This window comes from Polyodon spathula, chromosome 16, assembly GCF_017654505.1.
Source record: "Polyodon spathula isolate WHYD16114869_AA chromosome 16, ASM1765450v1, whole genome shotgun sequence".
NCBI lineage: Eukaryota > Metazoa > Chordata > Actinopteri > Acipenseriformes > Polyodontidae > Polyodon > Polyodon spathula.
The window spans coordinates 13,299,880-13,327,503 of record NC_054549.1 but is presented as its reverse complement, the minus strand read 5'-3'; the positions used below and the strand labels follow the sequence as shown (position 1 = coordinate 13,327,503).

Below are 27,624 nucleotides of genomic sequence, written 5' to 3'. Positions count from 1 at the left end.
CCAGTCTCTAGCCCTGTTTGTGAATGTCGACCTGTCACATAACCGGCAAGCATTTGGAGGCGCTGTCGAGCCCTCAACAGTCCCACAACACATGCAGAATGCACTTCCGCCTTTTCGGGTCCTTTTTTATTTTCATTCATTTCAATACGTTGTTGTGATTAGCATGCTGCTGTCCTACACACAGAGACACTACCGACATCGAAGAGAAGGTTGCAAATAGTATACGCGAGTCGTCCGGAGACGAGGCAGTGGCGGTACTGTGAAATCTGCAACGCTTCCTTTGCGAGTTCGTCTCCGGCTGCAGCTGCAACAATTATTACTGTACGGCAAAGGAATACCGTACGAGTTAAAAACACCATGCTCTCTGGTCACGCCACACAGATCACCGGGTAACTTTGTGATGATCGCTGCATCGAATCGGAGCAATTGGCTGACCAGTCTTGTTCTTAAATAAACACATCGCTGCTGTTTTTTTTTTTTTTTTCTCCATTGTGCGGCTTGACAGATGCATATTGTATTTCAAATGGGTTACTGTGATGTTCCCGTTTTAGTGCTTGTATATATGCTGTATAACATACTGTATGCCTGTATGTGACCGGCACATGATTTTTAAAAATGCTAGTAAAATACCTCAGCCTAAACAGCATGCTAGTACTGTAAGGATTCTAAATAATGAATTACAAAGACATGACTGCGCTGCCATTTGTTGGAATGCAGTCTATTTTAAACGCTCCTGTACGCACGATGCATTTGTTTTCTCCTGCATTTAATTATCTATAATATTCTACGTTATTAATAATAGCGTGTTTGTCTACACAGATGATGGTGCTTGGGTCGTAGCATCTCTTTTTCATAGAAGGGCTGAAATTATGCACAGAACTTGCAACAGGACTCCGTTTAACATCCCTCTGTAAGTACTGCTGATTTTGATTATTTTCAAGATAACAAAAAAGACGGTACCTTGCCTCAACATTACACACCTGCCTAGAGATTATAAAAACATTTTAATATTTATATACACACGGTAATGTTTATTTTGATAAGGCTTGTGTTTTTGTTTTAAGTAGTTTAAATAAACTCATAAACGTGTCTGTGTGCTTTGTTTAATAACTACAGTGTTTGTAGTGTACTTGTCTAGAAAGCAGTAATGTATTTGTAATATGTTGTCAATATTAGCTCCACCCTGATTAGGACGAAAGTATCTTAGCAACACATTTGCAGTTCGCAGGTACAGTATATATGGCTAATTTAAATACCCGCACCCCTTTTGTACTTGTATTACCCCTAGCGGGTATTGGAGTGTAGTTGTAAAGTTTCCGGCTACTGATTTTGACACTTTCTCGCTTGTGTGCAGATGCAAGTCAGATTGATAAGATCGGATCAAGCATACTGGAGAGCGGCAGGGTGTCAATAACACCGGACGTTTTTGTTTAAAAGGATAAGACTAAAGTTTTTTATTTTTATTTAAAAAAAAAAAAAAAACAGTGAACCGCAACCGCAGAGTCTCACCAAACTGTCTGACATTTTGTTGTAAGCTGCAATAAACTATATATATATATATATATATATATATATATATATATATATATATATATATATATATATATATATATATATATACACATATCAGTTCACTATCAGATCAAATTGTCACCACTGACTCTTGTATTTTGGTGTATATTGCAGGAAGATGGATAGTTAAGTTTATACACGGTTTTAGTTTTGTTTGACACTGTCATTGCGGTCAGTTTTGCCCATTTGGTGCTATTGACCATGCATTCATTGATGCTGTGCTATTCAACATGTGGCCGACAAAGGCACAACATGCACGCCTCCCTCTTAGTTCCTCTTTAATGGTAGGGATAACAGAGTTAAGCTGTCGTTCCAAGCGGGGGTTACAGTGTCATTTTCAGTGCGTGCTGTTCAGAAGTGCCGATTTAAAATACTATCTCAGCAAAAGATCATTCGTAAAACTATCAAAATGTCTCCTAAATTGCAGCTCCCTATTTCACTTACTGTTTTTTAATGCCTCCCAACATTTATCTCAAAGTCCACAAGAAGTTGCACTTTCTCATAATTGGCTAGGGTACGGTGTGCTTTATTTTATTTTATTTTTTAAGCAGTTATTAATATATAAATACGTTTATGTGTTTGCTTGATTTGAAGTGTAGTAGGCTGCTGCTATTTGATAAGCAGATATAGATATAGAGCAGATATAGAGATATTAAGCAGTAACTGTTAGAAGGATGCACACTGTTAGTGGTTATTTATAAAAAACACCTCACTTTGGAAATGTAACTTTAGTTCGTTAGTAAGCCTAACTAATAAACAACATCACGAGTGATAGCCAATGAAGTATTCTTTATAAAAACTTAAACTTAATACTCCAGGAAGGAATAATAATCAATAATAATAATAATAATAATAATAATAATAATAATAATAATAATAATAATAATAATATAATAATATGTTCTGCTATTTGAACACATATGGACATGGCTTTTTTGCTATTGAAGTTTTCAAGCAGTGTTTATGTTGTGTGATACTCAGCCGTTACGGATTCTGTCCCCAGTCGGTGATATGAGATGAGATTAAAAGCAAAAAACAAGAATGCAGGCGAGCCCGGCTCTTTTGCATTGTGGTTAAGGCACTCGCTTGCGGTGCGTGGGGTAGCCGTTCTGTGTCCCCACCCTGGTACATTTACTATTAAATATTTTTCCCGGCTCTGCTTTGGAATCGCTTTCGATTACAGAAAAACGGTAAACAGGCTTATTTTTTAAAAGTACTATAGAGAAGTCTGCATCAGACTTCCTTTTGATGTTTTCATTTTTTAGCAACTTCTTTTTTTTAAATCATCTACTTCCCTTTTTTTTTTGTTGAGGGGATTGGTATTGAAATTCAAGACAGTAGTTCTGTTGTGTCATTAACCCTTTCATTGAATGCTTTAAATACCCCAGTTCCTTGAGCATCACAGTGAATACTGTTTCAACAAGATGAATCGACTCAAACCGCATCATAATATCAAAGCTTCAAAACAAATTGCTTTTGGCTTGCTTGCTGTAAATGACTGAAAAGGGAACTGGACTCTTTGTAATAGTCGCTTCTGAATAGACTAGTGCAGTATTTTTTAAAGCGAAATATTTAGTTCTGTTTTAATATTTATTGTAATAATAATTTGCCAGTTTACTTGATCCATGCCTTTTCTATTAACACAACTTTAGCTGAGTGCTAATTCAATTCCAGTACTCTTCTTTGTCATGGTTACAGCGAGGATACTCATGACCGTTCATAATGAGTCCTGTACTCAAGAGAGTCGAGGGGGCTGGATAACACACAGGACTCGGAGAGTCAGGAATACTTTAAGAATGAAGTATACACTGCCAAAGAGAACTCGGTTGGCTGCTTATTTTCCATGAATGCCGACACACATTTCAATACAAAATCAACATGAAGCTACGTTTTGTGAAGTTCATTCAGAGATACTGGCAGTGACTGCAGTGTCTGTCCTGTGACAGTCCGCTGTACAAGAATAGAAATGTGTGTTTCCCCCAGTGATACACAGGGCTGTGGGATTCACTCAGCCATACTGTACAGCGTTACTAGCACCGTGTTTCATTTTGAAAGGAGAAGAAACGGCCGTTGAAGATACAGAACCCCGAGATCGTCTGCAGTGTGTTAGTTTTACTTTAGTTTTATAACAGTGGTGTTTTTCTCTTTAAGGGTGTGCTAATGACTCTTAAATGCTTTGTGAATGACCCCCTGGTTTTGCTGCCGTTTGTGCACTTGGACTTTTGCAAGCGTTTGCTTGGAATTGAAAGCTTAAAAATATCTCTGAAGGCTGATCGGCTAATGAAACAAAACTTGATAGTGCACTCTGCTTCGTAAAAAGGTTTACCTTTAAATGGCATATTTCCATGATGTCATCGGCTACATCAAATTAACTAAGCCAGTTTTAGCCTCGACTCTGTGGTAAAGTTCATATTTTATTTTCAATTCTGGCATTCGTTTGGGTGTAAATGTTTCAAAATACTCAATCTTTAAGATAGACATTTACCCTGTGTAACAGCGTTTGACGGCCATTACAACGTATACAGCATTTTCGTTAATAAATAATGTACAGTGCTTCATTTGAAATGTGGTAGATACTGTACACTGTACCGATTAGTCAAGGCTGTGTGTGTGTGTGTGTGTGTGTGTGGTGTGGGTGGTGGGGGGGGGGGGGGGGGTGACTAAATGTAAACTAATGTTTCAATGAAATGATTGTTTGAATCACAGTGTTACCACATGGCACTGAAAGTACTATAAAACAAATGATTCACCTTTGTGGTATTCAATAGCCCTTAATCACAGTTAGTCTTACATAAAGCATTACATTTCTGTGTCTTTAAATACTGCATTGCTCTGAAAAGGTGGCACTACAAGACGGCCTAACACTGTTGCGTCTCTCAGCGGATGTGTAGGAGTATTGTAATCTAGCATCTACCATAACACTGCTGAAAAATATGCTCAGGCAAGTACACACGTACAATATCTCCAAGTTTGAATAAAACGAGCGCTCAGTCTGTACTGGGATTGTTTGATTTCTTTAACTGTAAGCCATTTCCTGCTGGATTAGGTAATATGAACTATTTAGTGATTTTCCCAGCAGCGTCGCCTTGGTTTCCCTTAACAAAAAAAAAAACCGACGTTGTTTTGAAATTTCCCGTCAGTCCTGTAAAAGCATGTCCTCTGTGGTATTTGGTGGGAGGGGGGCTGCCTCGATCTCTGTTTGTGCTTGGCTTGTTGTAGTTTCTGTTCTGTAGATAGACTTCCTGTTTTCTTTTTACATATTTCACACTGTTGCTCTCACAGAGCGCTAAGATAATCTAAACCCCTGACCGCATTTCATGAGCCGAGTCTGGTACCAGGGTGGGGGTGTACCGGGGTTTAGTTTGGGTTCTGTAAATAAAGCTGCTGTTTTTGCAGAGTTATGCGCATTTAATTTGCTTCAGAAGTTACCGTTCTGCTCTGACTACCATTGATGTGTAGTGTGAACACATGCACGATGTTATCTGTTTGTGTGTGTGTGTGTGTGTTTGTGCGTTTTATATACTTTATGGCTGAAATTGTTAACTACTTCAAGTATGCATTAAAAAGAAATTTCATTTTCTGTGCTGGCCCATAATTGTATTCTGAAAAAAAATTCATACAAATTACTCATTTAGGTTTATTGCTGTGCATTACCCTGATTCACTAATTGAGAATATATATATATATAAAATTTAAGCCCTTAGGGTTTTGGGTAACCAATCATTTATAACGATCGTTTCCACGATTACTATTTCCATACCGCCTCAGCACGGTACTTAAACATCACAGTAATGAAAGCATGCCAAGCTTTCCCCACGAGATATATACACCGGACGCAATACGTAGAGTGGTAGCCATGGTATCGAAGACGCGTCAAGATGGATATGTTGAATGTTTAGTTTTTTAAGCGATGCTTTTAATTTTTTTTATATATTAAAAACACTTATAGAAAAAAAATCGAAAAAAAAAATGTAAACCCCGCTATAGAAGATTTACATCATCACTCAGAACAATATTAAGTTATGTAAAGTTATATTGTAAATTCACATTGGTTTTGCGTAAACACTCTTTGACAATAACGTTTTTTTAAAATTGTAATTATTGATCTTATTTACAGAAAATGTATGAATTATTGAACTATTGAACTTCATGAACAAAAAATGAAAACGGCTGAAATGAGAATAAAAATACCAATGGACTATTTACATAGAAGGCAGCAGTCTCACGAGAAGTATTGCATGATCGCAAGCTTTTCTGCTATTCTTAAAACAAGCAAATCTACAAATAATTGCTGGTTTTCATGCAACTTTCCCTTTATCTCCTTTTGTCTTCACAGCATGGGAAACATTTATTTCTATTCTGGTAGGCTGGTGTGATAAAGTGACTTGTTTCTCTGTATTCAGTTGCTTTTGGGTGTTATATTCTCAACATTGTTTTTTTTTTTTTTTATCAACATTTAAAGTTTAAAATCCTCCCACAGAGTTCTTTGATGGTCTACCGACATTTTTTCTGTTTGGTTACACATTCTCGCACACACCTCCCTGGCTCTGGGCAGTTACCATGCCGTCCCATATCGGGTACGAAAGGATGCTGGTACGGCATGGTGCTGGCACGCCAGGGCACGGTATGGGTTTTTACAACAATCATGGAAACAATGTGGCACGCTTTCATAACAGTGACAGAACAATGCCAGCACGGTGCTGCAGGTTCGTGGAAACGAGGCATTAACCTCCCATTGCATAGCTGTTGGATCCATTCCTGGTTTTACCATCTGAGCTTGTTACCTATACATTACAGCTGATCAAACCTGTGTTAAAACCCACAATGGGTGAAACTGCTCTGCAATAAGAGTCTTATTTCCACCCCTGCTGTATTCTCCACTTCGGTATGGATGATGTCACCTGCTTTAAAAAAAATCAAACAGCTCTCGGAATTAAATTCGTGATGATGTCACAATCCCCCACATACCAGTGTTCTCTCCCTCAAGCTAAACGCGAGCCAGACTGTCCATTCACTTCTACACACACAAGCTGCCCTGTGATCCTATACTGTCTGTCTTATCCATAGCAATACTTTCTGTGTTGGGTCATCATTGTTTTCCCCTCTGAAGTCCTTTCTCATTTGAAATGGATGGTGGGATTGGGATTGATAAAGCGCACATGTTTTCTGACCCCTACGTTGCACCTTCTCCTGAGTGCAAGATTAACCCTGACTGGGTCTGTGAAACCGGACACTTGTGTGTTAAATTCACACCTGAAGAAATAAGAACCTAAGAAAACCCCTGATCGGAAACCAGCAGCACCTGAGTGTTCAGCTGTGTAGGTGGGGAGGTTTGTGTAGCTCGCTGGGGAAGTGCGGGGGTGCATTCTGGACTGTTACCCACAGCTTCCAAGCCCTCTTACTACACAACACATCATTTATAGCAACCCCTGCTTCTCAGTGTGCATTTGTCATGAAAACAGTATTTAATCTCAGCTAAGTTGAATAAGAAACAAAAAATGCACCATGAGGCGAGTGTTTCGCTGAAACATTTGTCTGTTTCAGTAAGCAGTTTCTTCAGTGCTATTCGGGTTTTGCGAACAAACTCTTTGAGAAATAAAAAGCTTACAGAATATAGTACTAAGTAGTTCATAAGTGAGTTATTTAAAACTAACACTTACTAACACATACATATTCTGTAATGGGGTGCTTTTCAAGCTGTATATACAGGTGTTTCCAAAGTCACTAGGCAAATAGGATGAACAGACAGAAGATACAGTCCACAGGGGGATTTCAAAAAGGGCAAGTGAACAACTTTGAACAGTGTCTGTGAATTCTGTGTTTGTGCAATAATGCTCTTCCCATTTGACCAGTGAGTCACCCTCTGCTGTGCAGGTAAACACATATGTAAAAGCAACGGAGTAGGCTGGGAATACTGTTTTTAACATTATATTAGCTGCATGCAAACTGGTTCCTAATGAAACGAGTGGAAGACCCATGTCTCTGTGCTCTTGCTTATTAGAAGGTGAAATAATGAAAAGAATAGCTTTTGTCATTGTGTTCTCTGTGGCTATATCTATATATATATATATATATATATATATATATATATATATATATATATATATATATAATATACTATTATGGGTACTCAAATAATCTGTAGCTAAATAAATACAATGGGCCATATTTAGAGCAAAGGCAAAATGTTCATTAGAAAGTATTTTAATGAAGAAAAAAAAAAAAAACCTAGCAATGAACAACAGGCAAATAAGTGTTCTGATTCATTTCTTTGCAAGTTTTTATACTGTTAAATTAGATTATCACTTTCTTAATCTTTGCCTTGTTACTAAATAGGACACCCCTTAGTTATATTGTCCCTTAAGTGTGTGATATAAACAGGCTCACTGTATATTATGTACTGTGTGTGTGTGTGTTTGTGTATATATATATATATATATATATATATATATATATATATATATATATATATATATATATATATATATATATATATAGTAGCTCTTTTTTAGTATTTTTACAGGACTGACATTGTAAGGAGCTTCTAATAACATTAATAGTTGTTAATATTATTGCTGACTTGTACTGGTCAAGGAACTATAACTCCATTACCAGCTGCAGACCACTCCACTTAAAATAGCAGAGCAATAAACTAATATAATATACTATTACGCAAATCTACAGTATTCCACTGTTTCAGTAGAAGACACTGAAAATATTTCAATAATTATCTTAGGGTTGTCTTTCTGTAAAATAGTGTTAAAAAGTTAGCCCAGCTGTCTAGTTTTCTTTAAAAAAAAATTCAGATTACTTTAAAAATTTATATTTTTTAAACCAATAAATTAGTGTTAATTGAATACATTTTTTGATAACCTTTTAATGAAATTGCCCTCAGTTAAGTTAGATCTGGTGAAGTGATCTCTAAATGGAAACCCTTTTATCAAACATGTTAATTCAGCTTAAATAATAAATGCTCTTATTTATTAACTTTGAAAGCAAAAGTTCTTATTTTACAAACTTAGTTGTAAAACATTACTACAGTTCCATATTAATTGAGGATTTAATGTATAAGAGAAGCAATTAAATGTAAATCATTTGCATGCTCTGGTTTTAATTAAATCTACAAGAGTAAATCCCTTGTTTTTTTTCAAATAATTGTTTTTATTTCCCAGAGGCTTCAGCTGTGCCTAATTTCTAAACAACAAACAATTATATTTCAGATGTTGAAAATCTTGTTTTTTGAGTGGAAGTTTCTTACAAACTGAAATCTTTGCATACAGTTAGAGAAACTTGCAGTATCGTTTGCCTTATCTGGTTCATTGATTTCATACTGAATGAGGTAGTTTGCTATTTGTTTACTGAGAAGTTTCAAGCAAATTGCATGCCTAATATAATTTAAATAACAAATACTTAACCACATTTTAAAATTCTTCTTCCTAAAATTCTCAAGATAATTTTAGAAAAGACAAGACCTGATGCTAATATTTTAGCAAGATTTAGTAGACATATTTAAGTGACACAAATTTATTTGGGGTAATAAATGCCCATGGCTTACATGTTACATTTCATTTTCAATGCAAAATTATATACAGTATGTAAAATAATTTGAAAGAGACACCAGACAATGCATGTATTTATTTAAAATGAATGCAATTAAATGAAGAATTGGAAAAAAAAACAAAACGTTTGTTTCATTTGGCTGTGCCGTGCCAATGATGCATAATTTGAATTATGTAAGTTAAAAAGTTGATTTGTAGACAAACATTACGTTTTTAACAACAAAACTTTGTAAAAATGACATTGGGGGGGGGGAGTGTTGTTCATAGTGCGGTTGTATAATCTCTGTTTGTGTGGCATGTTTCATAGAGTCCAGCTCTTTCTCCACTGTGTTTGTCTTGGTACTGTATGTAGGGTGTTTGATCGCTCCCCTCTGCTGTTTCGTTTTCACAGCCTTTCACCGCTGCACGAGGGTTTTCAGTCCTTGCATCGCTCTGGGGCTCGATCTTGTTTGTTCCATGCAGCAGCAGCAGTGTGTCACTGCTTTTCTCTCCTACCCCAGACCGACTCATTTCCATTCCTCTGGGTCCTGTTCGTTTCATCTGTTCCATCGACTCTCTGCTGATTGACGCTCTGGGTCATGCATTATCAAATTACACTTTATTATTTTATTTTTTTTGTGGCAGGGTTCTATAAAAGCACATGTGGTTATCACAAAAAAAGCACAGAAGCCTCTCAGTTGATCATTTGTGTTTTATTCATTTGTGTCCGGTCTGTTCTACTGTACATTTTTTACTTTTAAAATGAGTTTGGCTGTCTGCGAAAAGAGCAAGAGGGGCTTTTGATAAACTGCTGGTGCGGTCATGCAGTGCGTTTTTCTAAACTATGTCAAAGTGCATTTGGGAGCTTTGTGTAGATTAGCAGCTTGCATAGGGTAAACCCTTATGTGTAGCAGTCTGCTTGCCCGTTCTATGGAGTACCCTGTGGTGCCAATGCAACTCGTTAATCTACAACACACTGGCATTTGTTTCTTATGCCGGGGACAGGACCAAGAAAGAATACCACGGTTAGTCCTATAGGTCAGGATTGCAAAAAAAACTTGAATGGGTGTCCTGTTTAAACATGCACACTCTTCACTTTAGTACACTGATAATTCATGTGTTTCACCAAAACTTTCAGCTAAACTCTGAGAATCAGCCTCTCAGTTTATTCACTTTGTTACTGTATGCCTTGTACTTACTTGTTACATTTTGTTGGGTACATTCTGTATCGCTTGATCAATGCGGAGCGGCGTATAGTTTTATACATTGGTTAGTTTTACATTTGGATTCTAGATGGTGCATCGTTGTGAATTTTGCAATGTCTAAGTGTGCAAATGGTACGTTTTAGTGGGAAATGCACACCCGACACTATTGTTTTACAGTTGGCATGCTGTCTGCCATTTAATCCAGAGCCACTGCCTTTTTTGACTTCTTAAATCCCACATGGCTTACAGGAAACGCTACTGTTCCATTAGCGCATTGGATGCATGCTGCACTGGGTTATTTAAAAGAGATCATTAATCAAGGAAGGCTGACATGCAGAAGGGAAATGTCTGATTAATGGCCTTTCCAGAGATCCGCTCCTTTATCTCTGGTGATCAGTGTGTGAAAGTCATGTGGTGGCACTGTACAGTAAAACGAGCAATGATCGAACCAGGATCAGGGTTTCTGCTCTGACTGCTGCAGTGCAGAAACGCATGTATGCTTGGGTGCCAATTTAATACCGTGCTTCTGCTTGAGAGAAAAAAAAAAAGGGTTTTGAGAAATTATAAATCCGTGCAATCAACTGTGTGATTATTAATGATGTGTGTTCATGAAATAAAAAATACTGTACAGTCTCAGTTTATTAAGAACAAATTTAACCCCCTCCCTCCATTTTTTAAAAAATGTATTTATTTGGTTCTCAGTAGGCTTTTCAGAATTCTGTTAACCCTAAAATGCTCAACACTGAAGTTGTTGTTTTTTTATTTGTAGCCTAAAAAAATCACCTACATAATACAGAAAAAAATATTTTTTCAGTATATTATATATATATATATATATATATATAGTAGCAAGCCAGACATAGGACTTGATATTACTCATCCTTTGCACAGTAATTTCAACATGCTTTTCTCACAAGCATTTACCTTGGGATTTTCCATCATTTATCACACTATCTGTGACTGACTGTGCATCATCCTGCTTTCACTGCTCTGTATTAAACTGTGCGTTTGCCATAATATATCACAGAACACCAGGAGTCTTTTCAGATACAGCCCATGGGTCCTTCAAAACCAGAATACTGTCATTAATCTCTACAGAATCCACAGAGGTAGAGCAAGAGGCTTTTACGATTTCTGCCAAAACAGAAAAGATTTTGGGGTATTAAGGGGTTACATCTCCATGTGTTCTTTATTAGAACTGAATCCATAATAATAAGCAAGTCAAAGCTGTCAATCGAAGACTGGATCTTTTTGTGTGCAAGTTAGTAAAGAGAAGTGTTTGAAAATGTTTTGAATGGTGTGATGGTGCTGCCGTTAGTTCATTTTAAACAGAGCTAAGCATGTGTTTTATATTGTGAAGGGTTTGACAGTTGCGGACAGGGAATGCTGGGAGGTTGAATGAGAGACATGCAGTTGTAACTTTTCGATGCACTTCTAAGATTAAAGAGATTGCTTTAAGGCAAGCGCAGGAGAAAGTTTATAGGAAATTGGAAAATATGATCTCTATCTCTGAAGACTGCCGTTGTTGTGATGACGTCTTTTGTGATGTCAGGCCGCCTTCTCTTTGCTGTGGAGTGTTTCTAAGGGATCGTCTCAAAAGTGTTGCAGTGAAGTGAAGTTTTTCTCATTTTATTACAACTGAAAGCAAGTTCTGTGCACAAGACCCATGTGTGAACAAAGCTGGTGACATTAAAAATCTTCAATGAAATACCTCGCAAGGTTCATTTTAAAGCTACTAAATGCACCTTAAGTTTTTTTTTTCTTGTTAGTTTTGTAAAAAAAGTGTAAAATGTGTCTAGTTTATTTCTGAATAGAAAAAAAAAACCTGCTAAAACATTTGTCTCTTTCCCTAACAGGTACCCCAGAACTAAATCTTAATTATGATGCTGCTATCCTTACAGCCGAAATCTAACAACTTCTATCAACTTTAAGTACCAAATAAAATAAATGAAACCTATGTGAAATGACAACACTGCATACATACCAAACCCTCTCTTCTATATTCACTGATTGCAGATTACTTCTCTCTTCTATATTCACTGATTGCAGATGGCTTCTCTCTTCTGTATTCACTGATTGCAGATGGCTTCTCTCTTCTGTATTCACTGATTGCAGATGGCTTCTCTCTTCTGTATTCACTGATTGCAGATGGCTTCTCTCTTCTGTATTCACTGATTGCAGATGGCTTCTCTCTTCTGTATTCACTGATTGCAGATGGCTTCTCTCTTCTGTATTCACTGATTGCAGATGGCTTCTCTCTTCTGTATTCACTGATTGCAGATGGCTTCTCTCTTCTGTATTCACTGATTGCAGATGGCTTTTCTTTTGTTTTTATACATGCGAGCACATAGATAGTGTGGTGGAACACATTTTCACAACTGCATTAGGTTGAGTCAAACTTGCTGTGACTTTTATATTCTTACTATACAGCTCCCCCCTCCCCCCAGGAAAATTTAGTTTCTAGATGAACTGTTTGTGAGAAAATGAGTAGAGGGTTCTTACCTTACATTTATTGACAAAGCCATGCTTCTTTTTCAATTTCAGGCATGTATTTAAGGTAGTATTTCCCTATTGCTGTATCTAAGTGACAATAAGGAATAGGTATGTTTTCCTTAAGTGATTAGTTTCTATTCATGTATTAATTCTTTCCTCATACCTAAGCCTACATTGCTAAGTGGTTCATGATAATCTATTAATCTTCTTTTTTCAGCAGTGTGTGTTAAATATAGAATGGGCAGCTGTCCAGAATACACTTTATATTATACAGTGTGTTAAACAAATGAACTGCGTATTAATGTCTCAGTGTACTCTCTGCATAGACAGGCATTACACAAGAGATGTTTTCTGTACTGAAAACTACGGTACAGCAATGATAGTTTGAGTGTGAATACTAATAATCTAATGTTGTGGAATTAGAATAAAACTGATTTAAAAGAAAAACTTTTAAAAAGCTGTTAAATATTTCAGAAAAGTAAGCATTCTGTCTTGTTTTTCATATCAATTTTAAGAAAAAAATAAGGTTGTTTTTAAGTTTTTTTAAAAATATTTTTAACAGTGCATTGGGCTAATCAAGTAAAATTAAATCATTGTATATGCATTAATAAAGCAGAAATATGATTTATTTTTGGGATTGCTGGTTAATTAAATGGCAAATTAACAAAACAAGCCAGTTCTTTGGGTGCATTTTTCGAATGTCATTCAGTTGAGGGATTACAGTGAACTGGTAAAGGGTTCATTATGGCCAATGCCAAGTCGAGTTGCACTTTTTAGACGGCCCCTAAGATGCCTGGTTTGCAAGTCAGTGTTCTGCTCAACGGTGAAGTAGGCAGTTTGAGTTTAAAACTTCCTCTGACCTGCCAAGAAATTAAACGCAGCTCGAGGCCAGCTGCTTTTGTTATAAAGCTGGTGTTACATTTCAACAACCCACAAGGAATTTTTCTTACGTTGAAAGAACAAAAAAAATCCATCTTTCAGTTAAAAAAAGGAGGAGTGCTAAAGGGACCTGCTGCGATAGAGATGCCGGCATCTGAAGCAGTATGATGAGTATCCAGCTCTAAACTACTTCTCATTTCAGGAGCAAAGGCAAGTGAACACCATTGAATCACATTATCGTATAGGTTACTGCGAGTATGATTGTCTTAGCATTGAACCTTCCTTAGGGATGCTGGCTGATAATTGTACAGTCTTGATCAGACATCGGCTGCGACATTTTACTCGGACAAAAGCCTGCAGCCTGCTGTCCTGCTTTTGGAAAGATTGCTAATTAGCTAAATGAATGCAATGGCAGTGCTGTTATCCCCTGTCACTGGTGCACATGTTTGTGATTCTGTTCATGTTAGTAGAGTAAATGCCTTACTGGCCCTTCCAACAGTCTGCCTGCCCCATTTAATGCAGCTGAGATGAAACTTGGTAAGGATGCTCGTTAGCACAGGTTATTGACAGTTTTCTAATCCACGGGGCGTTGAGGCTGTCTGCCTGTCAGGTGTGTCGCTGGGTTTTCACATCTACCTAGAGAAGAGACTGTTCAATTGTTCTGAAACTTGGGCTGTACATTCTGTAGCAGTGTGTTGAGAGTCAGGGGGTACAATACAGCGCCAGTCAGTCTGTGTGCATGTCAAGCTGATGTGTTGTACCTGTGCATGGAGACTGATGACATTTTATTTTTCATAGGACACCTTGAATTTACAGCTCATACCAGAGACTCATTTCACTGGCATTCATGTTTTGTTTTTTTTTCTGCAATAAAACCTCCTGATGTGAATTTGTTATTGTCTGTGTTTCAATGTTATGGCTGTTATTGTCATTTTAAAATATATGTATTATTTCCTTTTCCTTTTCGCATTTGCGTTGTTTAATATTGTTATACTTGGAAGTGTGTGTGTGTATATATATATATATATATATATTATATATATATATATATATATATATATATATAGATATAGATAGATAGATAGATAGATAGATAGATAGATTATCTTCTGAAAAATCGATCTATCTATCTATATTATCTTTGGATTTGGAAAAATTCGTCTGTGTAAGTAAATTAAGCAGATACTGTTACTTTAAAATGTTGCCTGTCCTATCATAAGGAAAACACATTCTCCGTTCAGCTCAGAAGCTCAGTTGCCAGCTGATACATATTTTATTTCCAGTGCAGTTAGTAATAGTTTTTATTAAAATATCCTCATAAATTATCCAGAGAAGTTTGGCATTCTCACTGGGTGAAGACATTGTCGTATTTAATCACTTTTCACAAGGAAAGCCTGCATAACTTCTCTCTAAATACCACAAAGGACAATAGCATTATTTTGCATTACTGTTTTGGCTTTTAATTTCCGGTAGATTTCCCAGTACTGCCTCAGGAACACTTCTTTCATCCATGCCAGTCAGTGCTGGGAGGATTGAGACTGGAGAAGCTGCCTGCCTTCCCACAGGTTACTTACTGTACTGAGTATCAACTGTCATGCAACACAATGTTATTAATGTCCCAGATACACATTACTACACAGCTGTAGCTTACAAACAGAAAGAACAGGGCAAGTAAAAAAACACACAGCAAAATAGTGTTGCCTGAAAGCAACATTTCACAATATAGGGTTCAGGGGTGTGGGGTTGTATTACAGTACAGCACATAGTGACCTCTTACTGTACGTCTCCACTCAAGCACTTCCAGGAAGGCTGCAGCAATCCCAGATCAATGCTGCTCAGTGCTCTGCTTCCCATTTTTATCAAAGCTCAGAGGTGGTACTTTGCTGGCAGTGGAAGGCCTGCACACCCCCCCTGAGAAGGTTTGCATGGGATGTGCAAACCCTGTGAATGCACCAGGCCACTGCTTTTCCATTCTATTTGGAAATAGCTGAGCCCTCTGCGCCTTCTACTTTTTTTTTTTTTTTTTTTTTACTGGCTTGTGGGAGCTACACTGAATAAGAACACCCAGCCTTTGGTTTCTGTCCAGCTTGTAAATGCAGTACCTGGGATAAGCTTGCTAACAGCAGCAAGAGGTCTATAAATGCGCTTCCTTCAGAAATCCAAGCCACTGGCTATCCTGGCTCATTCAACCTTTTACTTGGAAGCAGTTTTGAAGTAGGAGTAAGATGGTGTTTCGTCTTTCTCAGTCAAAGGGCCAGGAACACCACATACCTGCTTAGGTAGGAAACTACTTCAAACATCGTTTCTTAAAGTGGTCTGGCTGGGTTACAAAGTGCAGTCTTTTTTGTGTTGGATATGAGAAAGTATTGTAAATGGTTTGTTCCTTTTAGAGATTACGTTTTATATAAGGAATGTAGTTTGGCTTTCAGTGTTCACATATGTTGTTTTTTTGTGAGTTGGATGACAAACTGCTGTACAGACACCTATGTCTACACTGCAGAAAGGGATTACGAAGCTGCCATGTGCTTCATAGTAAGTCATCCTGTGTTGTCCTGCAACAGAACAATTTGCATGTCGACCAGCTATCATTTGCCTCTATATGCAGTATTGGTTTTGAAATCTGTTTTCTTCTGGTTCTATTTCACCGTTTACTCTAACACTGTAATTTTGTTTGACAAATGTTAATCCATGAAGTGGCAAATTAATTTTTCTTCACAGAAAATAAATGAAATTCCTTTGTTTTGGCTACAAACTTCTGCGTCCCATTTTGAGGACAGTCAGGTTAGACGTTAGCATAACAAGTTGTCATAACTATACAGTTTTTGATACTGTTTTTCTTTGTTTCCAGTAATTTTGAAAGTAATAGCTAGAATTTTGATGACTCATGACAACATTGCACTTGTTTACTCATGCGCTTTCTTCAGATAAAGTTTAGTAAAGAAACTATAACAAGACTGCAGATTCTATGCACTGTCACTGTTCTTGGCATAGACTAGTGTGCAGTGCAGTAAAGACTATCTGGAAGACCTGCGTGCAGTGCAGTAAAGTCTGTATCTATCTCCTAGACCAGCATGCAGTGCAGTAAAGTCTGTATCTATCTCCTAGACCAGCGTGCAGTGCAGTAAAGTCTGTATCTATCTCATAGACCAGCTTGCAGTGCAGTAAAGTCTGTATCTATCTCCTAGACCAGCGTGCAGTGCAGTAAAGTCTGTATCTATCTCATAGACCAGCTTGCAGTGCAGTAAAGGCTGTATCTATCTCCTAGACCAGCGTGCAGTGCAGTAAAGTCTGTATCTATCTCCTAGACCATGCAGTGCAGTAAAGTCTGTATCTATCTCATAGACCAGCTTGCAGTGCAGTAAAGGCTGTATCTATCTCCTAGACCAGCATGCAGTGCAGTAAAGTCTGTATCTATCTCCTAGACCAGCGTGCAGTGCAGTAAAGTCGGTATCTATCTCATAGACCAGCTTGCAGTGCAGTAAAGGCTGTATCTATCTCCTAGACCAGCATGCAGTGCAGTAAAGTCTGTATCTATCTCCTAGACCAGCGTGCAGTGCAGTAAAGGCTGTATCTATCTCCTAGGCCAGCGTGCAGTGCAGTAAAGTCTGTATCTATCTCCTAGACCAGCTTGCAGTGCAGTAAAGTCTGTATCTATCTCCTAGACCAGCGTGCAGTGCAGTAAAGGCTGTATCTATCTCCTAGGCCAGCGTGCAGTGCAAGGCTGTACGTTTTTTTCTTGTAGTTTTATATTCTACTAAAGCCGATACAATATCAGTACACCCATAACTATGAAATACTTAAACATGACGTACGTAGAAGCTGTTGCTATTTCTACTGTGTAGTGTAGCTACTTTCTTCAGTGTTTTGCTGGTTCGCTGTTTCTGCTCATTGAATTGCTTCTTGAGTACAAATCTGCGGTTATGGATTTTCAGTAACCAAACTGCACTTGATGTGCTTCTTAGAAGCCACTGGTAAAAGCATTGCCTTTTGGGGTTTTGCAATGAAATGTACAGTTAGGGTTTGTTTCATTCATTATTAATGTTTGCAGTCTTTGCAGAGCAGGTTTATAGAGTTGTGTCATTGTACTCTGTGGTATTTTTATAGAAGTACTGTCTATGTTAGCTAGCTGCTCTCTCTGTTTCATGATGAACGCTATCAGGCACGCAAACATATTGGCAGTGTACTGTAGGTTCTCAGAAAGGTAGGTGTGGTGAACATTGCAATGTGTTTTTGTACCTTGTGTGCTTCTGAGACGTGTTTGCCATGTATCTTCACTCACGCGCACACACACTTAAGGTTAAATTGGTTTCGAATGTCAGTTTATGTCACTGGACGTTGTCCAATGAGTGAGCAGTAAAAGGCTTGCTCCATAGTGTCTGACTGGAATCCCACACCTTACCGCTGCTGTAACACCCAGCTTTCCCAGCAATCGCTTGTGAAGAATACCCCACTGACCCAGGTAATCGGCACACCTGATTATTAAGAAACAGCCCCAGTGCAGCTGGAAATCCTGATTTCCTACAGCATGGATTCAGGGAGGGTTCATACCGTACTGAACTGGGAAGCAGATAGACATCAGAGTATCCATGCATTGAAGTGTAATACAAGGCATTTGTAAATGAAGACTGATTGAAAATATAATACACATCAATTCAATTATTTTGGGAAATATAATGATAAGCACTGACATTGCCTGTATAGTATAAGGCTATATAATCCACATGGTGACCCTTAAGCAGACAGTGTTTTGTTTGCATTTAGTGAAATGATTTTCTTCACAAACGGTTCTGATGTATTCGATACACTCGCATGTAAAAGAAACGCTTGGTCTTTGTTCTGCTCGTCCTGTTTTGTTGGGTTTTTTTAAGATGAAAGTCGCTGAGTTGTTGTTACCTTTTTGTTTGATGGTGCATTTGTCTGCGTTGGTGGTTTCTGAGATTAAAAAATGCTTTGTAAAATTGTAACATTTTAAATCTATTTATTAAAGCATCAATGCATACTAATATTCCCAGGCAACAGACAGCACAGCGTGTGATTCAACAGATGTGTTTAAATCATAGAGTAAATCAAAAAATTATTCTTCCACTTCCTATAATGGTGGGTGTAGTTGATTTTATAGCTTTGTTTTTATAGCTAAGTAGCTAAGGATTTGAGTTTGTAAATAAACAGTAATGAATGCACAGGGTAAGCTTGGTAAAGGCATGGTGAACAGCAGTATTACTCTCCAGAGCTACCATGGCGACCCTTTCAAAGGGCTTGCTCACAATACAGGCATACAAGCTTTCTGTTCATGAAGTTTATCAAGCAAAGAATGCATTGCTGTAGAACTTCAATAACACATTGACAAACAATAACACATTGAGACACCTGCAAAATAACACATTCACACATACTGTACTCAACAACATGCAGACAGACACATTGTGCTTTCATGTTCCTATACATTTTTGCATGTAAAATCTGCAATATTTCTGCTAGCTTTTTTTATGGGCTGACAGCAAATATTAAAAAAAAAAAAAACTTTCATAATAATATTTTATTGTTAGCAAAGAAGACTCAAGAATAAACCGCACTTCCTTTTTCTTGTTCTAGTGCTTGTCTGTCAAGCTGAAGCAAGAGACTTGGAACATTTCTGCTTAAAGGAATATAGAACATAAAAGCACTTTTCACTGTATTTAGCTCGCAAGGCTGTCTGCGTCTGGTTAACTTCCTTTTGAAGCAATTAAATGTGGAGGCATCTGGTGCCTGTGCAGTTATCACAAGCATTTACTGAGTTTAATCCTGTCACCACACTATGAGGTTCACTTCCTGTGTAGGCAGTAATAGGACCCCCCCTACCGTGTACCTGTGAGCAGCATTGGGAGTAGGGTTCCTACCAGTCCCTGTTTTCCCTGGATCGTCCTGGTTTTGAGGAAGGTGTCCTGGGAATTCATTATGCCTTCCCGGGACACTAAATACCAACCATAAATCAAGCACAAGTTAGATCAATCAGAATACAGTATTACTGCAAGAGACTCAAAATATGGACTGGTTGTCAGTACTATTATTAATGTTTCCTACTGGATAAATACAGGATTTCTAAAAAGCATTTAAACTTTTAACAGCCCCCTTCTGTTTGGAGGTCCTGTTTTTTGGTACTTCTGAGATGGCAACCTATGTGAGGCACAGGGGGTCCTAACACCTGCTGCATGGGAAGGGAATTTTATATAGAGTATGTGGTGTTAGGATAAGTTGGCCTTGTCTTTATAATATATTCTTCTGCAAAAGATTTGAGACTATTTGTTTTTATCTTTATAAAAGGTTATAAAACCCTTTTTAATCTTTTCTCAAGTAACGTATGTTATCAGTGCATCTTTGTTGTATTTCCAGCTACAAGACTGTACTGTTTGAGGTGCTTTCAATACCGGTAGTTCTTTGGGTGTGCTACTGTTGAACTGGGTTGTAGTGAAACTAAAAATAATAATTCTTTCATTCTGGTGTTTATAGAAGGGGTGCTTTCTTACAGGTGCCAAAAAACAGCGGGAAACTTGTTTCAGAGTTTGTCAGTGTGAGTAAAAAATGTAATGTGGCAGGGAAAAACTCATTTGTAGCCTTTTGTTTTACTTGTGGAATAATGCAGATGTATTACTTTTTTTTATCAGAGAATTTCATTTTTTGATTGCAGAAAACTAGGATCCCTGCTGATAAGGACACATTTCTTACCTGGGTTTGATACCAGGAGGTTGTCTGTGTTTTGTACTCTTCATGTGTCTTATAATCTCTTGTAATAATATATGTTATTAGCAGGGTGTGTGTGTCAAGTGCATAGATTGTGTTTATTAAAAGGACCACGAGGATATAAAAGAGAATTGATGCAGAACGATGTAACCACAGGTTAGGTATTACAAGGCTTGTTTGTAGACCGTTTGTTAACCAGAATGAAGTTTGCGCACTCTGTTTTCACCTAAATTGGCAGTTATGCGCATGTAATGCCTTTTTTGTGTCGCATGCTGATTTTGATGTTTAATAAAGTATTAGTATTTTAGTAACTAATTGTTGTAGTCAGCAAATCGGTCTGTGTTAATCAACACAGTAAGACTGAGCTTGGAACGACATGCATAAGATAAGTAACATTGTCAAAACTATGAGGTGTCTGAAACCGTGCACGAGAGTAACATCTAAAACCAGAAAGCGTACTACAAATCAAGGTCTAGTCTTGTAGGGCTTTAAGTGGTACAGCCATACAATGTTGTGAAGAGATAAATAGCATTGCTTCATTTGTAGCCTGCGTCCAATTCAAACCTGAGCTGGGATTAATCCTAAACTATAAAGCCACTCTGGAAAGATTAACAACAGAAAGGTGCTGTTATACCAGTAGCATGGTTTGTATTCAGTTCAGGCCTTTGTGGTACAGGTAGACAAAATGTAAAGTGAAAGAATGTAGTCTGATCTAAGTTCCAGGAAGACCCCCTGTTTGTCAATTAATGCTACGTCAGCGATCCCTACAAAGGTGTTAGCCCAACACAGCGATTCACTGTACTGTGTTCTCGGAAATGCTCATAGATTTGTGACTAGCCAGTGGGTGGGCTTTTGTTCAGCGTTTTGGGGGAACGCTTTGTTATAACGTTAGAGCGCAGAGGTGCATGTGCAGGCTCAGTTGTCCCAACATTAATAATAGATTGACTCTTCCCCCCCCCCTCCCCCCCATTGCAGCGGGGCAGCCTCTAGATGAGAAGGGTCCACAATGCCCCCAGGAGTGCACTGTGTACAGGATATCTGGGAAAAGGAGGAAAACCCAGAAATTGATCTTGATTTTCTTCTGCCGACTGGGATTTACCTGCGCTTTCCTGTGCTACGCAGCGCCACTATCGGGACTATCAAAAAGGTAATCTATTTAGTTTGCTTTGGTGCGCTGAAATGACTGTTTACCTGGCAGCGTTTACATTGTTTAAGAAAGAAAGGAAGGATCTTGGTTGTGAGAACCTGGCAGAGCCTCTTTCTTTAATTCAATTGTATTAATTAAATATCAGTGCTGCATTTGACCAGATTTGTTCAAAGCCATGTCCTGTATCAGTACCTGCCTTTTATCGTCTCGACTGAAGTCGCAAGTTTGTCAAGTAATAAAATAACAAAGGCATTCGGAATAGTAAGCCTAGCTTCAGAGCGTGAAACTGTCTTTCTTTACCAACAACCTTCCTTCCCACCACTCAAATTTTGTCTAATCAGACAGAAACATTTATCTGTGCTTCCTTTCCATATACATTATACATTAAACTGGCACTGCTGTGCTGTAAAATTAGCAAAACTGTACTTCCTAACAGCAGGGGATTTCGTAAGAGGACCTTAATGCTATCAGTGTCCGGATGGGGAGGGGGGGTGGTGAGCGGATATGTTTATTTGCTGGGTTCATATGCGGTTCTTCAGCAACTGTTTTAGAAAGTAGACTGGGTGGCCCAGTTGGTAGTAGCCTTCAACTGCTGGATGCTTAGAATCCGACTTGGGTTAATTAATTTAATCTTAGCCCTTGTTAATCAGTAGTCCATGTAAAAAAAAAAAAAAAACACGATTAGTAGGAGTCAATTGGCAGTATCCTGCGCTAAAGTGGATTCCTCGTTCAGCTCTAGTTAGGGTGCCTAGCACTGTAGGAAGTCCCACATAGGGCGCACCCCCAGCCTGGCTGCCACCAGGGGCTTTTTCTCTTCTCTTGGCCGATGTCTCCTGCTCTGTCTCTTCAGCATGTCTGGAAGAGAGCCCAGACCGAGCCCCTGTTTCACGCCCTCAGCGAGCCTGATGCCTACGTCTTCACCTGCATCAACATCACCGCAGAGCAGGAGGAGCTGGAGGATGAGCAGCGGCGCCTCTGTGACGTGCGCCCCTTCATGCCCATCCTGCGGCTGGTGGCCCGGGAGGGGGACCGGGTCGAGAAGGTCAGCAACACCCACATCAGCCTGCTCATTGGAAAAGGTATCCCATAACCGTAACACATGATGGTTCTGCAATAGTAACATTCAAATAATCATTCAGTGAGGAGAGGCGGAGCCTGCCCAGGGCTTTGCCATGTGGTAATGTCTTCTGTCACTCATTGATTATTTTCTGTTGCCCTCTCATTCCCCTCGGGCTCCCTGATCAGTCCTTATCCCTGCTGCTTTATCCAGAGAAGCAAAGTTCTTTTGGGTTCTATGTGACGACTTGTGAACCTACTGGAATACTGAAAGGACCTAATTTATTGTAATCCTTTCCAAAAAAAATTGTAAGTCAGCCAGATTGTTTGAAAGATCAATTTAGCTAATTCGTGAGACTGACTCCCCTGCTACAAAAAGTAGGTTCATTTAGTATTTGTTGCAGCTAAGTAAGTCTACAGCCAAGGTCATCAAGGCAAATTAAGGCCAAGTCTTCCTGCTAAAGTGAGCTAGAATATGGGAACTTGGACTTGAATAATCATCTGTAAATTTTGCACAAATGTCGTTAAAATGTAACCCTACCTTTTAAAGGATTTTATATTTAATACGCCATGTTTCAATTTACATGCGAGAAGGTTCCGTAATAGAGCTTTGTCTCTCTCTTTTCAATGATCCTTTGTCATCCGAGTTGGTTGCCTTTGCCCTGTGTCTTATTAATTAGGTGTTCTGGATTACAAACTGGAGTAAAAAGCCTGGAGAATGGCCTGTGTTGTTCTGCTCTGCAGGCTCCTCGTCAGACCCCCCGTTCACCTGTATCCTCTTGCAGGTTTGCATGAGTTCGACTCCTTGAAAAACCACGAAGTGAACGAGTTCCGTTCCAAGATGCGGCAGTTCTGCGAGGAGAAAGCGATGGACAGGCAGAGGCTAGACTGGCACGGTTGGATGCAGTCCAACTTCCCCTGTGAGCTGGAACCCTGCTCAAAGTTGCCAGAGACCGGCTGCCTCAAGTCACGCAGCGCCAAGAAACTCATCGTGAACGTCAAGTTCGAGTCGAGTGATGTAAGTGTAGCGGCCAGCGTTGAGCGGTGCACTGCCGTTACGTGTTCTGCCCCCTGTCAGTGAGATGAGATGAGGTTGAAAGCTCTAAAATCCACCTTGTTACATAAAAAACATTTTTATACACAGTGTCCTATAAGACAGACATCTTAGTGAATATTATATTAGGTTAGGATGTTCTCTGTGGTTGGCCACAAAATGTCCTATATTTGTTCCTGTTTACTTAAACACATTTCACATTTGAAGAAATAGACAATTCTGTCTATGATGCATGAACTAGGGGACACCCTGTCCCAGCTTTCATGATCTGTATTAACAAAATAATTTAGTTTAATACAGTAGTGACTCGTGAAATGCAGCACCAAAAATCGCAACATCCATTAAACTTTAAGAGAAAGGTGGTGTAATTTTGAATTTTAAGTAAGTTCTAAATTCTTTAAGATATAAAGAAAGTACTGATTCTAAAATGACACCAAAATAAAGGACAATGCAGCTTGCTGAAGGTGTATTTACCTTCACTTGCTCAGTAACATGCTCTCCTCTTCTCTCCTTATTCTAGGAAAGCTTTACATTTCAAATCCTACCCCAAGATATCCCATTAACTCTAATGCAGTATGCTTTAAAAAAGAAAGCCACGGTCTTCAGACAGCCAAGACAAGAAAAGCCTGAGGATTATACTTTAAGAGTCAATGGACGCTGTGAATATATTTATGGGAAATATCAGCTCTGCCAGTTCAAAGTGAGTAATAGTGATCAGAAAACAAAATTTCTTTATTCATTTTCAAGTTAGCGTTACGTGAAATGTGAGTGAAAAATCTTGTTTTTCAGAATCTCTTTATTCGTTATTATAAGTATTTTGGTTTTTCCCCCCGCAATACAAACACAATGCAGAAAAACAAAACTCTGTATTCTTGAGAGAGAAAGTACCTGAATTCTTGCTGAAAGTATTTTTTCTGAAAGTAAGAGAACATTGAGAAAAGTTCACTCAACCCCAGCAGTGTGTTTTTAATACGCCACTGGCATGCTCTGCTGGGTTTGTTTCAGTCGTTCAAAAGGGCTTTTTAAAAGTTACCTTGGCATATACGCTTTATATTGGTCAAGCAATAAGTCCCAGGCTCATTATAAGGTTTGAGGCTCTCTCTCCTGTGCAGAGCTACGAGGGAACGTCCGTTGACACCTGCAGGCTGCCTTTAAGTTCCATGAAAACTAAATTTACAAGTTCCACATTTTATAAATAAATCATTTACATAAAAAAAAAAAAAGAAACAGTTGACAGGGTATCATGGCCGTAGTTCCGTTTTCCTGGAAATTGGAATGCAGAAGCGATCCACTTTCTGTGGCAAAGTGCAGTTTTTTGTTTTTGTTAAAATTAAAGTGCCAAATGCATTTGATTTTATATAGATTTCACTCTAAATAATTCCAGGTCAAATATCCTTTGAACCCGAGCTCTCCCAGTACAGGAATGTGCCACCCCAGTACACTTGCACTTGCATGTTCCAGCACTCTTACTTCAGTCCCTTTGTCTATAGGAATCAGGAGAATGAAACACAGGTATACAGTTAGGTGGTTGAAGTTGGCTCTGCACTGTGGGTTTAAATCGTTAATCTTTTTTTTTTTTTTTTTTTCACCAGTATATCTGTACCTGTCTGCATACCGGTCAGACCCCACACCTCAGTATGGTTCATCACACGGCGATCAGTAAAATGCAGGAAGAGCAGGGGGGCTTCAACATGCAGATCAGCAAGAGCCGCACCTTCTCCAAACCCCCTCCCCTGCCTCTCAAGAAGGTCTGAGTCACTTCTTGCCAGCGAGCCTGACCCAGGGCCAAGTCTGCAAAGCAATGTGATCAAAACCGTGGTGGATCCGAGTCCCCTCCATGCTAACCCTGCTCTAGCACTCACCTCTTTCTGTCTTTCCACTGTTTCTCTTATTGCATTTTAAAAACGTACATTGAGAGCAAACACCAATGGGATTGGTGTTGAGAGGGGTGGTGGTAACATGATCCGCCACGGTTTAGATCATTAAAATAGAACCCCATGATGTGCTAATGTTCTAAAGTTAATAGCAGGGGCATGTGATAATGTGCGTTGGTTGGTTTATAGTATGTTTTTTCCATATTTCCATGTTGTGGTTATTACCGTGTTAAGCGTCAGTATTTAGCCAAATAGATACTGTGAGTACCTGAAGCGCAGGAAGAAAAACTAAAATGAATAATGGCTGTTTGCACTGGGTAGAGGGTGAGAGTTTGAACCTCTTATAAAATGAGGGTCAGTCTTCAATTCACTTGTAACTGTGGCTGTGCCGCCACATTGAGTAACATCAGAGTGTTACAAAATATCGCTTGCCAATTTCATGCTTGTGTTTGATGAATATCCCATGAGCAGGATCTTGCACAATCTTAAGATGACTTGTTGGCACGACAGGTGGAGAACAAAGTTGAGGTCTGGTTCATACCAAGCCAGACTTAATAAGGCTGTTGAAAGTGTTCTTGTGCAGTAAATAGTGGAGGCTTTGACTGCAGTATTTTATTTACACGGGTCGTTGGTGGCTTACCAAGATAAAGTGATCTAAAGATATTGATGTTTTATCAGAATGACTCATTCTTCTGTTTGCTCGTACAAGAAACGGGGCTTGTTTATCACCGTTGAGAGGTTTCACAGTTTCTCAGTTTAACGTTCTTTTGTTTCAATTGGTGGTACTGCGGCAGAAGGCAGAAAAAAAAGAGAAGAAATTCAGACATACACACCAAAACCCCAAAAAAGCCACTGTACTCCAGTCTTTAATTAGCTCCTGTTTTTTTGTAAACACCAGTCAATTTCTCTTAACGAACCACAGTGAACATCATGCACGTATCTCTTAAGCCCTCTCCAGTAGGGTGGTGCGGTTGCTCATAATTGCCTTTAAGTTGTATTTATCGGCAGCTATTAAATAAATCCATGTGCCCTTCCCTTCTTTTTGTGACCTGGAATATAACACTAAACAGTGAGCGATGAGATATGAAGGGTTTTATACAGTAGACCTGTTTCCCTAGCACTCAGTCCTGAAATTGATTTGTGTCATATTTTTACCAGTTTGTTTTTGTTTGCAGCAAACGATCTCTTCCCTGTGGATGATGGAGGAACCGTTTATAATCCACTTGATGCAAGGGAGCAGGGTGAATGCTGACGAGGGCATGAAGGTGGGTGCTGCTGCCCTGTCTTGTTCACTGAAGTGCTGCATCAGGTTGTTTACTCATTATCTCCAGAAGGGCCATTTGCAAATCATGCGGTCATGTGACCCCACCGCACATTTCCCATGATTCATCTGAAGCGGTTTTCAGACACTTTCAAAAAAACAGGAAGTGGGGAGGAACTATCTGGCCTCTTCTCTTGGGTCTGAGCCGTATTTCTTAGAAAAAAAGGCACAACTCTGTCACCCGTTCTTAGTATTCACTTAACCCTTTATTCTGCGGTCGACATGGAAACAACAAATGATTTACAGCAATACAAGGGGTAGGAACTGTATTGCCCTTCTGTCCTCACTCACAATTTACTTACTAAATATCTTGGTACATTTGGTTTCCTCTTTAAAAAATACGCTAAATATTTTAACGCGCATGACATCTCACAAGTAGAACGGTCCCCCTGAAATGTTCTCCTTTCTAGGAAAGCAGCACAGCTGGGGATGGGGAGTTTGTTGCCGGATAACTTCACTCAGACTACTATCTGTAAATATCTTGGTATCCATGAATAGTGAACCAGAATGGCTGGCACTGCTATGCAATGGGAGTCTTATTTCCGTCCCTGTATTTAGTAGTGTAACTTGGGGGCAGAGGTTCAGTTTAATAAGTTTGAGTGGAATTGCCTACGCCTGGTCTAAAGAAACGGTATGCTCTGGTGATATTGTCGTATTGTTTGTCTGCATTTTGTAATGGAGGGTCGAGAAGTTTACGTATCCTGACATTTGTTTTTATTTATTTTTTTTTCAGTCTGGTGATACACAAGAGCACTTCTGTTCGCTCAA

The 27,624-nt window shown here is 38.8% G+C and overlaps 1 protein-coding gene across 3 annotated transcripts in view; it reads left to right on the top strand.

Moving 5' to 3' along the window:
• Nucleotides 1–147: 147 nt before the first annotated feature.
• Nucleotides 148–27,624, top strand: part of LOC121328810 (phosphatidylinositol 4,5-bisphosphate 3-kinase catalytic subunit delta isoform-like) — a 45,705-nt gene continuing 18,228 nt past the window's right edge. The window contains exons 1-8 of one of the 3 annotated variants that reach the window (XM_041273885.1): nt 148–389; nt 820–910; nt 21,380–21,551; nt 22,402–22,630; nt 23,393–23,625; nt 24,182–24,361; nt 25,254–25,409; nt 26,711–26,800. In XM_041273885.1, coding sequence (XP_041129819.1) covers nt 21,411–21,551; nt 22,402–22,630; nt 23,393–23,625; nt 24,182–24,361; nt 25,254–25,409; nt 26,711–26,800 — 1,029 coding nt within the window. In that variant the 5' untranslated portion in view covers nt 148–389; nt 820–910; nt 21,380–21,410. Of the gene's footprint in view, nt 390–523; nt 911–13,617; nt 13,898–21,379; nt 21,552–22,401; nt 22,631–23,392; nt 23,626–24,181; nt 24,362–25,253; nt 25,410–26,710; nt 26,801–27,624 lie in introns of those variants that run through there. The other 2 variants (XM_041273886.1, XM_041273884.1) reach the window with 2 other exon arrangements.